At 29.5% G+C, this 12036-nt stretch overlaps 1 protein-coding gene across 4 annotated transcripts in view; it reads left to right on the forward strand.

Annotated features, from left to right (window-relative positions):
* Positions 1–12036, forward strand: part of Nmdar1 (glutamate ionotropic receptor NMDA type subunit 1) — a 158237-nt gene that overhangs the window by 39317 nt on the left and 106884 nt on the right. For all 4 annotated transcript variants that reach the window (XM_085824072.1, XM_085824077.1, XM_085824083.1 and 1 more), the window contains exon 5: positions 11503–11603. In XM_085824072.1, coding sequence (XP_085680198.1) covers positions 11503–11603 — 101 coding nt within the window. The remainder of the gene's footprint in view (positions 1–11502; positions 11604–12036) is intronic.

Consider the following 12036-nt stretch of genomic DNA (forward strand, 5'->3'; position numbering starts at 1 on the left):
GTATATTTTTCTGCTATTACATTTCCAATGAAATTTGATTCATTGCGAGATAGTTAAATGTTTGTTATATTTTTTCACATCCGAATGCATTTCGTGTCTCACATATGCTCATTACAACCAAGTTAGAAGTTAAGTGAATTCTTCCTGAAATAGTGTACATTTCATTCCGGAAAGTATCTTCATTTTGAATTCTGTAATGTATCTTTTTTCCTGCATTCCAAATAAATTTTGTGCGTAAAGTTTTCAGTTTCGATGGAAGTTATTTGCGGATCACAATGATGTTATCGTGTTTCCATAAACCTTTTGAAAACTTTGAGTATCACCAATTTTTAATGTTACGGCCACTGCAAATCATTGAATTTTCAAATATTTTCTTATTTATCTTTTACATTGCCATGTAAAGATTTGGGAATAAATTTTTATTAAATAGATATATTGTTTGATTTAATAACGTTTTGAACGTTTGGAAGATTTGACTTCAATAACACTACCACGCTGAATCAGAAAATTAAGAAAAGGAATGGAATTTTTTCATGTTAGTATACTATGGGAATAGAGACTGTTAACCCAGCTCATAAATAATATTTTCTCGAAGTTAGCAAGAATCACTGACTTGCACTATCATAGATTTTTCTCAAGTCTATTTCTTTCTTAAAGGAAGTTTGTATACTAATTTCATTAGAAACATGTCTAAGAAAATATCTGACATTCATGAGAAACATCAGCACCTTGATTTAAATTACTAGGAAACTAAGAATCATTTCTTTATAAATATGTTTCTCTTTGACTCAAAAGTTTCTTCTTTATCATATTCTAAATGAACAACTAACCGTACATAAGTTATATATTGTATTGATGAACCAGTGTTACATTTTAACGTATTGTATTACATATTAAATGACTATGAGAAAAAAAGTCATGTTTTCCCCTAAATGCTCATTTTTCAAGTAGAATTTTACTATCACACACATGTGTTTATTGCACTTTTTGATAAAATCTCACAGGCTGAAATGAGTGTTTCATTACCAAATTTGTACTTTCCGACTTCATTCTACTGAAACGGAAACATTCATAAGTTATTGCGAAGAAAAATTTGTACATGTTGTATTTTTTGATTAATTTTCATACGACTTGATTATTTTTGAAAATTTTTTTCCTAGTCCAGTGCTAATATATTGCTAATTTTTGCTTTTTCAGTGCCTTTCGTATGTGATATAAACTCAGTTTACAATCTTTTCTTATTTATCACCTTGCATTGCATTGCTGAACCGAGGCTATGCTTTCATTTTTATTACATATCATGCGAATATTATAAAAAAGGCACAATTTTTCCTTCTGTTAGCACAATTTGAACGAGCATTTTATTATTACAGAGACTTCTTTAGTAAAATCTCAACGTTAAACTGAACGTTTCATTACTAAATTTGAAGATTCTGGATTTATCCTACTTAAACGTTCATAACCGGTTACCAAAATAGTTTATACATGTACTCCGCTCTACTCTTGGTTAATTTTAAATTGCTTTTCAGCTATAGCACTTGATTTCTAATGAAGTATCGAAATGATTATAAACTATCTGCTTTTTGCAAAGAATTTCGTAGACACATGTGTTGAATACAGAAAAATTTTCTAACTTATCACTATTATTACCAAAATAGAATGCTAAATTTCCGTAAAAATGTATACATATATTTCTTTAAAAACACGTACAGAATACCCACATTTAATATTTAATGAGTAATTTTCTATATCAGAACGAAAAATTTTAAATAATATCATTTTACATAAAATTTATAAATTTGTGATGTCGTTGACTTTTTGCAAACGCTTTGAGAGAGTGTGCTCTCGGTACTCTTTTAAACACTTCGAAACTGTTTACTCTTTGCTATTGGAAACTATTTTATCTTCACTATTGATACATGCCTATGAATTCTCGATACTTTCCTCTTGGTTTGTCTTCAGCTTAAGAGGAAAAGTATCGCGAATTCATTGGCATGTATCAATAGTAAATATAAAATAGTTTCCAATAGTCCAATAGCAAAGAGAAAACAGTTTCGAAGTGTTTAAAAGAGTACCGAGAGCACACTCTCTCAAAGCGTTTGCAAAAGTCAACGACATCACAAATTTATAAATTTTATGGAACATGATATTATTTAAAAATTTTCGTTCTGATATAGAAAATTACTCATTAAATATTAAATGTGGGTATTCTGTACGTGGTTTTAAAGAAATAAATGTATATATTTTTAGGGAAATTTAGCATTCTATTTTGGTAATAATACTCATAATTTTGAAAATTTTTCTGTATGTGTCTACGAAAATCTTTGCAAAAACCAGATAGTTTATAATTATTTCGATACTTCATTAGAAATCAAGTGTTATAGATGAAAAACAATTTAAAATTAACCAAGAGTAGAGCGGAGTACATGTATAAACTATTTTGCTAACCAGTTATGAACGTTTAAGTAGGATAAATCCAGATTCTTCAAATTTAGTAATGAAACGTTCAGTTTAACGTTGAGATTTTACTAAAGAAGTCTCTGTAATAGTAAAATGCTCGTTCAAATTGTGCTAACAGAAGGAAAAAATGTGCCTTTTTTATAATATTCGCATGATATGTAATAAAAATGAAAGCATAGCCTCGGTTCAGCAATGAAATGCAAGGTGATAAATAAGAAAAGATTGTAAACTGAGTTTATGTCACATACGAAAGGCACTGAAAAAGCAAAAATTAGCAATATATTAGCACTGGACTAGGAAAAAAATTTTCAAAAATAATCAAGTCGTATGAAAATTAATCAAAAAATACAACATGTACAAATTTTTCTTCGCAATAACTTATGAATGTTTCCGTTTCAGTAGAATGAAGTCGGAAAGTACAAATTTGGTAATGAAACACTCATTTCAGCCTGTGAGATTTTATCAAAAAGTGCAATAAACACATGTGTGTGATAGTAAAATTTTACTTGAAAAATGAGCATTTAGGGGAAAACATGACTTTCTTCTCATAGTCATTTAATATGTAATACAATACGTTAAAATGTAACACTGGTTCATCAATACAATATATTACTTATGTACGGTTAGTTGTTCATTTAGAATATGATAAAGAAGAAACTTTTGAGTCAAAGAGAAACATATTTATAAAGAAATGATTCTTAGTTTCCTAGTAATTTAAATCAAGGTGCTGATGTTTCTCATGAATGTCAGATATTTTCTTAGACATGTTTCTAAGGAAATTAGTATACAAACTTCCTTTAAGACAGAAACAGACTTGAGAAAAATCTATGATAGTGCAAGTCAGTGATTCTTGCTAACTTCGAGAAAATATTATTTATGAGCTGGGTTAACAGTCTCTATTCCCATAGTATACTAACGTAAAAAAATTCCATTCCTTTTCTTAATTTTCTGATTCAGCGTGGTAGTGTTATTGAAGTCAAATCTTCCAAACGTTCAAAACGTTATTAAATCAAACAATATCTCTATTTAATAAAAATTTATTCCCAAATCTTTACATGGTAATGTAAAAGATAAATAAGAAAATATTTGAATATTCAATGATTTGCAGTGGCCGTAACATTAAAAATTGGTAATACTCAAAGTTTTCAAAAGGTTTATGGAAACACGATAACATCATTGTGATCCGCAAATAACTTCCATCGAAACTGAAAACTTTACGCACAAAATTTATTTGGAATGCAGGAAAAAAGATACATTACAGAATTCAAAATGAAGATAATTTTCGGAATGAAATGTACACTATTTCAGGAAGAATTCACTTAACTTCTAACTTGGTTGTAATGAGCATATGTAAGACACGAAATGCATTCGGATGTGAAAAAATATAACAAACATTTAACTATCTCGCAATGAATCAAATTTCATTAGAAATGTAATAGCATCAAAAGCATAAAAATATATTGGAAAATTTTTCGCTTTAATATTTTAAGACGAAAAATCTCCACTGTTATTTCCTCTATCGGAAAACCCATGTTAATTTCAAAATGTAGTTAGAAAAATTACACTTTGAGTTTAAGAACGTGAAACAAAAATTCGTTTAGATTTTTTAAGTCGAAAACGTCTCACTTTAAATTTTGCAGGAAGAAAAATCTCCGGGAAAAAAATCTCCATTTTTATTTTTCTATGGGAAAACCCATGTTAAAATCAAAATGTAAGGGGAAAATTTACACTTTGATTTCGAAAAGTCGAAAAAAATTCATTTAGATTTTTTTAGGTTGAAAAAGTTTCACTTTAATTTTTTTTAGGGAGAAAGATCTCCACTGTGATTTTAAAAAGTCGAAAAAATTCATTTAGATTTTTTTTTTTTTTTTTTTTTTTTTTTTTTTTTTGTGGAAAAAGTTTCACTTTAATTTTTTTAGGAAGAAAAAGTTTTTAATTGGTTACGGTATACTTCATTCTCGCTCTAACCTTTTTTTTCTTTTGAGTTGTAATATTTCTGAACTTGAATCTTCAGAAAACGAAATCATTTTGATTTATTAAATTCCTTCTAAGTGTAGAATATAGTCTTCAAACAGAATATTTTAGTATAAATAAATGCATTATAGACAAAAAATAAGATTAAAAATACTTCATTATATTTCAGGCTCTATTCCTGAAACTGGTTAAGGTTCTTACTCCTGACTTATCCCATTCGGCACATTTTCAGAAAAAATATTCATTTCTTGTTCATGTTTTCCATACTCAGACATTTTTTCCCCTTCTTATATGTTATATTTCACTATTGCTCTTTGGCTTGGTAGGAAGGTTTTTCATGGATATTGCATACCTATCCTATACGTCTGCAACTGCTCTAATAAATTACATTACCAACTAGTGTAAATAATATCTCTAGATATATAGTATTCTCTTGAATATTTGCTAAGATGTAAATTTATGAAGCATTTCTGTTTGAATACTTGCATTTGAATTTTTCTTTTTAAGATTAATTCACACTAAAATTTATTAAAGGTTCATTTAAGTTACCAACGTTGGACCATGATATGGAGTTCATGTCAAGATTATATATTTTGTATGGTTTTTATGCAAAAATGTTTCTCATATCTGTGAAAACTTAAATATCAGATGTATTCAAAGAGCGGTAAGAACTCAAAATAATGTCAGTTTGAAATTCGTATCTTCAGTTAAATTGAATATTTTGAAGTTACATTTTATTATTATTTGGAAATTCATGTCAATATTCCTTGTTATGTAAGATTTTATTTGCTATGTATCATAACTTAAATCATTCTCAAAAAGATGTTAGAGTTCAGTGTGTTTGTCAATTTGAAATGCATATCTGAAGTTAGAAGTACTATATTAAAAAGCTTTGAGACTTGTAAAAATAATGATCAAAAACATATGTATATATATATATTCCTAGTTGAGAAATTTTTATGTTCTAAGTTGGGAAAAAGATGACAAAGTTTCACTTCCGTGACTTAACATTAATTCCATGTCCAGACATCCTTTCTTTTTAGATGTTTTACACAAATATGGCTCTATAGTGAAGTTAAAATATTACATTACAATGTGGATATTCTTCTCTGTAGTTAAAAATTCTGTAGCTTGTTAAAAAATAATATCTGTGTTAAGTTCAAATATAGCAGTGTTTATGAAGATCTTCGGTAAATGGTGGGATCACATTAAGAATCCGGGTGAAGTTTTCCCATGATAGAAATCAAAATTTAACGTATGTTCGGTGATTTAAATACAATGTGTACAACAAAATCCAAGATATTTTTGTAAAATATTTCAAAGAGTCAATCTGTGTTAGTAATATATCTGAAACCTCCTGCTCAATTAAAAGGAGTGTTCTGAATATATTCATGTAAATGTCTGTAATGTAAAATAATAGGAAATGAAATGCTGTTGGTGCGTATCAAACTGGGGTAGACAATAATAAGAAATTTTATACTGTTTCGTATGTATTTGAACTAAACTGGCTAGAGATGTCCATATATTAGTTCAAGCAGCTTTTATGTTGTGAAAATTTATTTTTTCGGAATTAGAAGGTTTAATTCAAAGTCAGTAGATCTTTAAAAAATCCGTATAAGTCTGTATATATTTTTAGAAAAAAAGAATCAGAAATGTTAACAGGGATATGTTTTAAAAACACGATAAAGGTTAAATGTGAGGCAAAATGCCTAAATGGAAAATAGAAAGTTAAAAATTTAGATTTTTTTTTGACACATTTCGTGAATCCTTTGAACAAAAATGAGATGTGTAAAAGAGAATCCGGGATGTTTTTGTATAGTGTTTCAAAAAGTTAGTATAATACGTTAGAAGAGAAAGTTCGGAGTATCACCCGTTAAGTGTTAGTAGTATGGTGTAATACTTTAGAAGAGAAAGTTTTCTATATCTTAAGTATTAGTAGCGTAAAAAAATAATAAGCAATATAATATGCTAAGAAAGCTATATGGAAGGAAGATCGTAATTATTGGTTTAAATTTACAGAAAATTTTATAAATGAAAGCGTCTAGAGGGAAATTATATGCGTGTAAGTTCCAGCTTAAATTTCATAGACAGAGAAATATATATGTAACTTTGCGCTTCGAGAAATGGAGGTGTAATATCAATAAGTATTTAAAACATTAAGAAAAACCTTAAGAGGAATATAAAAGAAAGAAAAAGAAATGAGAGAAGAAAATTCTTGAAAAAATTTTAAAAAAAATACTTTTATATAAAAGAAAAATTAAAAATTACTTTTTGAAGTAAAATATAGGAAAAAAGACAGAGTTCGTAAAAAATAAATAAAATATCGTATGAAAATAAGTACAGCTTTTGTAAAACAAATAAAGTGAAAAATGTAAAACATGGAAAGGAAAGATTAAATTTAAGGGAAAAAAGCCTTTTGTAAAATAAAAAGGGAAAAAAATTAAAATTGTGAAAACGTATTACTTTTATAAAATCTATTACTTTTGCAAGTTAAACGTAGGGGAAAAGAATGTAAAACTTAAAAATGTGGAAAAAAAAGAAAATCTTATGTTTATATATAAAAAATATGGTGTGAAAATTAGTACATTTAATTTAACGGCGAGAAGAAAAGAAAATTACGTAAATTATGTTTGTAAGATAAAGAAATGAGAAATTTAAAATATCTTAACCTAAAATAGAAACAAAATAAATTTAAAGTTATGAATTCATTCATTATCGAGGGTGTAGAAAGGTCTTAGCAAGTTGGAACAGAATTGCCTATGTGCAATCCATCAGCCTCATGCTGGTTTCCGCTAAGTCAGATTAACATTAAGAGAATAGATACGATGAAATAATAATCAAATAATAGGATTCAGGAGATAAAAGCACGGCTTTTTGTTATCGTCCACGTTTCGCCTGGCATAGATGGCCAAATACATGAAATTTACATGTACGTTTTTCATTAAATACTACTATATTAAGTGAAATAGTATAATCAATTAAAAATAATGGTTAATAACTTCGTCAGGATCCACGAGTACTAATCAGAATACACTATGGGTAAGACTACTGCTCTCTAGCGGTGATTGCTGAACTAAATAGAATGTTCTAGAAATTCTCACATGTATCTGTATGCTGCAATCAAGTTGCGGATTAAGCATGACATCAGAGCAGCGGGGAGTTCTACATCAATGGATAAGCGCGGACATGAAACCGGATTACAACACAAACAGGATGAAACATGTGGCTGACGTAGCAATAGCAAGGTAATCCGAGCTGATAATGCGTGATGACGCCACGAACAGGATGCGACGCGTCCGTAGTTGGTGACGTATCAACCCACACGGGCTCCTCCGTAAATTTTCTCCCCCCCCCCCTGTGCGCCACGCATTCCGTCGTCTGTGAGCGCCACATGGCCCTAAATCACCTTATTATAACTACTAATCAGTATGTTTATCTATTATGTATTATGCATGTTTATTATGAATCAGTATGTTAATCTATTATGTATTATGTAAATTCATTATGTATCAGTAGGTTTATGTATTATGTATGTTTATCTATTATGAATGTTATGAACATAATATTTTTTATGAATAAGTATGTTTTTCAATTATCATATATATCATATGTATAAAGTATGATCTCTTCATACAGTGTGAAGTAACACGCACTATGTCCAAATTACACACAAAGTGATCAGATCACACACACAACGCACTAAGCTTGATTTGTAGAATTCAGTATTTGCATGTAACTCAGATATTGTGTAAGACAGTAACTGTATCTATGGCACGGAACAGTTCAGTAGTATGATTATGTGTCATGTATGATTTTGTACATTTTTAATCAGTATCAATAATCGCATGTATGGTACAGAGCAGTTCAGATGTATGATTATCAATCATGCATGTTTATATCATGTATGCTTATCTACTATGAATCAGTATATTTATCTAATATGTGTATTAATTATTCTTCGTCTCATGTATGTAAGCAAGTATCAACAAAAGTGCATATGTACGATGTAACCAGCCCTTGTATGCCTTGTATGGCAATATTCAACCTTTCAGTTTTAAGGCGTTGTTCTGTACAGTTGGGGGATTAGGACAGTGCCCGACTGGTCTGTGTAAGCCGCCCGGGTGTCCGGATCCTGCTGTCAAATATCATTTTATGTTACGCGCCTTATTTGCCTACAAAGCTAATATTTTGAATATTTATTCAAAGTTCGCAATCGGAATTGTAATTTAACATCTTGATGTTTAGGTTCATGCACACTGTGGCATTAACGATTTGCAAATATAAGCTGAATATCATTTGTTAAAAGCAAGGTGGAGTTATCTTTCTTCAGGTGCTAAATATATGGCATAGAAGTTAAATATATTTTAATTTATATTTGAAACATAATCACTTCAGCCTGAACCTCCTAATAAGATAGAAGTAGAACTTTATTTATGATCATGGCCCAAATGCACACAGCGGAATAAAAAGCGGGGACAGTTCTATATCTACCGTTCTACTGGGACGATTGACGAAATTTAAATTACGTTTTTTAAGTCTCGAAATTGCGACTTAGGATATATATTAGATTTCTATATAGCATTGTTCTAACACAGGGATTTTGACAAAAATCGGACTTTTTCTGAAATGATATGCCTGTTTTTTTTCCATTTTTCGGTTCTACGACTCAAATTATGCCTAAATATTAAATTTGTTAAATTTGGCGCGAAATTTACGGAGAAATTCCGAAATTTATCTTGTCCTTTTTGAAGTTTGGGCCAAGAATAATTCTTAATTTATGTCAACCTATTTTCCTTTCCCTTTTTACATTGTGCACGAGAGGGAAAAAGTTACTTCGTTCCTACTTTCAAATAATTTTAACGAAGTGCCTAAACCATATCGCTTTTAGCAAATATGTCAAATTTCAAAACGTGCCAACATATAAATTTACATATATCTTAGGAAATGTTCAATAAAAAACTAATTTTTTGCAGGTACACTTAAAAATACATCTTCTTTAAGATGATGGTAAAAATTTTATAGAATTAATTCAAAATGTTTTTCGAAAAATTTATAAAAATTATTTTAAAATACAAATTTTAAAAAAAGATCATAAAAATGGGCGAATTTTATTTCGAATGAGTTTAAATTTCGAAATATGAAAGGAAAAATCAAATTAGTTTAATTTAAAAAGAAAGATTAATAAATATATATCAAATTCAATTAACATTGAGCAGCTAAAATTTTGAGAGCTAATTTTTTAAAAACTACTCGTGCGATTTTAACAAAAGTTGGCATTTTGGCATAATTTGGGTCGTAGAATCGAAATATGGAAAAGAATTGGCATGTCATTTCAGAAAAAGTCCGATTTTGTGTCAAAATACCTATATTAGAACAATGTTATATATAAATCTGATACATATCCTAAGTCGCGCTTTCGAGACATCAAAAACGCAAGTTGAATTTTGTCAATCGGCCCAGTAGAACGGGAGATATAGAACTGTCGCAGTGTAATTAAGACACAATAACACGCCGAATAAATACTAATTAAGAAGTCAAACAACACAAATCAGCGTTATATTTTCAAATTTTTCGCAGGACTAGTTTCGATGGTTTTTAACGAACCACCATCCTCAGCTGCAAAACCGCAAATGTTGCAGCTGAGGATGGTGGTTCGGTAAAAACCATCGCAACTAGTCCTGCGAAAATTTTGAAAATATAACGCTGATTTTTGTTGTTTGACTTCTGAATGTCGCAGTGTACTTGGAAGCCACATGGACTGCTTTTAATGGACAGAAAAGTGTAAAACGTTTTGATGCTTAGCGTTTTCCTCATTACGCAATACAGTAATGTTCAAAGACTTTCTGCGGAGACAGAAAATCTTTGAACATTACTGTATTGCGTAATGAGTATAGCAGTGTATTTTGCTTACTGCTGACATCCACTTAATATGAACTACTAGAAGTAGAATTTGCAGCATGTTGTAGATTTGGGTGGGTATCTAGTATGCCAGCTTTATACGACATCTGATGATGTAATAAAGCCACGGATTTATGCCAGTTGTGACAATTATTCCATAGTGTGAACACCCCACAGTTTGATAATACATATGATATTTACTTACAGTGTCAATTAAATTATTCTTATATATTTGTAAATTGTGCATTTTTTGCTTTAAAAATGATTAAATTATGTTGTTCTTATCTTCCGGTTAAGTTTTTTTATACCTTTAGTTAACCTACATGCAATAATTGTGGAATTATCAACAGTTTAAAAGTTTTTTAAGTGCGGCTAAGTATTAATTTCTGATTAGTATGCCGTCCATGTTTGTTTACATTTAAAACTTACCAGAATAGAATAGTGGATTTGTTGCCAATCTAGAGAAACTAAGCTTCCCAAGAACAAAGTAACGTCTTCTTTTATTATTGCGAATTAAATTATGCTTAATTCATTATGGAATTAACATTTAAGTTATTAGCTTATTTTTATATAGAAACTGTAACTTTAATTGTAAAAATTGTTTTTTTTAATTGTTTTAACTGTATTTGGTGTTTTATGTTTTTCTATTGCTGTGAAATTTTAATGGAAATATTTTGAATTTTGTGTATTTTTGCCTTGTCACGAAGTGAGAACTGAATTAATTAGTAGCGCATGCGCATTAGGTAAGCGACGCTGAATCGTCTGCGAAAAAGCTTTTTTAATTTGTCTAATTTCTTTTGTATATCGTTTTAGATTTATTATAGTATTTGAATAGAACTTATGGTAATTCTTCAGATGATATAATTTTTATACACTCTGAGTTTTAAAATGAATGTTAATGCTGTTAAGTGAACGTAGCACCGAAGTGTCGTTATGGTAAATAAATATAGTGAACTTTAAAAGAGTGCATTTATTCTATTGTGGTCTAAGCGCTATCGACGAAGTAGGTTTAAATCAAAATTCGTTAATTGTTAATTCAATATGTTTAAATGAAATGTGGGAAAATTGCGTATAATTTAATATTATATACAAGGAAGTCAGGTGGTGTATACATCAGATTTGCATCCTTATTCACGAATTAAAAAATTAACAAAATCACTTTTTAATCAGGTGGAGGATATCATCGAATACGAGACTGGCATCACAGAAATCAGCCAAAGACTCGAAGAAGCACAGGGTCGGTACTGCAGAGTCTTCATACTTTACGCCAAGTAAGTGACACAGAAAAAAAAAATGTATGTCAATCTTAATTTGAGCTGTTTTGTTCACTTTCAGACAATAATTCCTTAAGTTTGAATCTTGTGAAGTGTTTTGAATACTGTAAACCTCCAATTACATAGGGCTCTTAATTTTATCCGGACCGCTTCTAGGCAAAGTAAAAATTGAGCTGCTTGTTGTAAATTTGTTTGCATGTTTTCGGGTTTTAATTGGTTTAAATATAATAAAAATCATAATAAAAGAGAATAGTGATTAAAATATTTGATGAAATAAAATTTTAAGGAATGAATACGGTGAAAGGTCTACAGGGTTCGTTAAGTAACCGTCGTATAAAAGTAAAGCAGTAGTTTTCAGTACAATTTCCATCGTAATTTATTACCGCTTTTCTGCTCTGTTAATTATGGGGAAACAAATTATTTAATGAAC

This window comes from Stegodyphus dumicola, chromosome 1, assembly GCF_044657685.1.
Source record: "Stegodyphus dumicola isolate Sdum_Otavi_A_Nest chromosome 1, ASM4465768v1".
Taxonomy (NCBI): Eukaryota; Metazoa; Arthropoda; class Arachnida; order Araneae; family Eresidae; genus Stegodyphus; species Stegodyphus dumicola.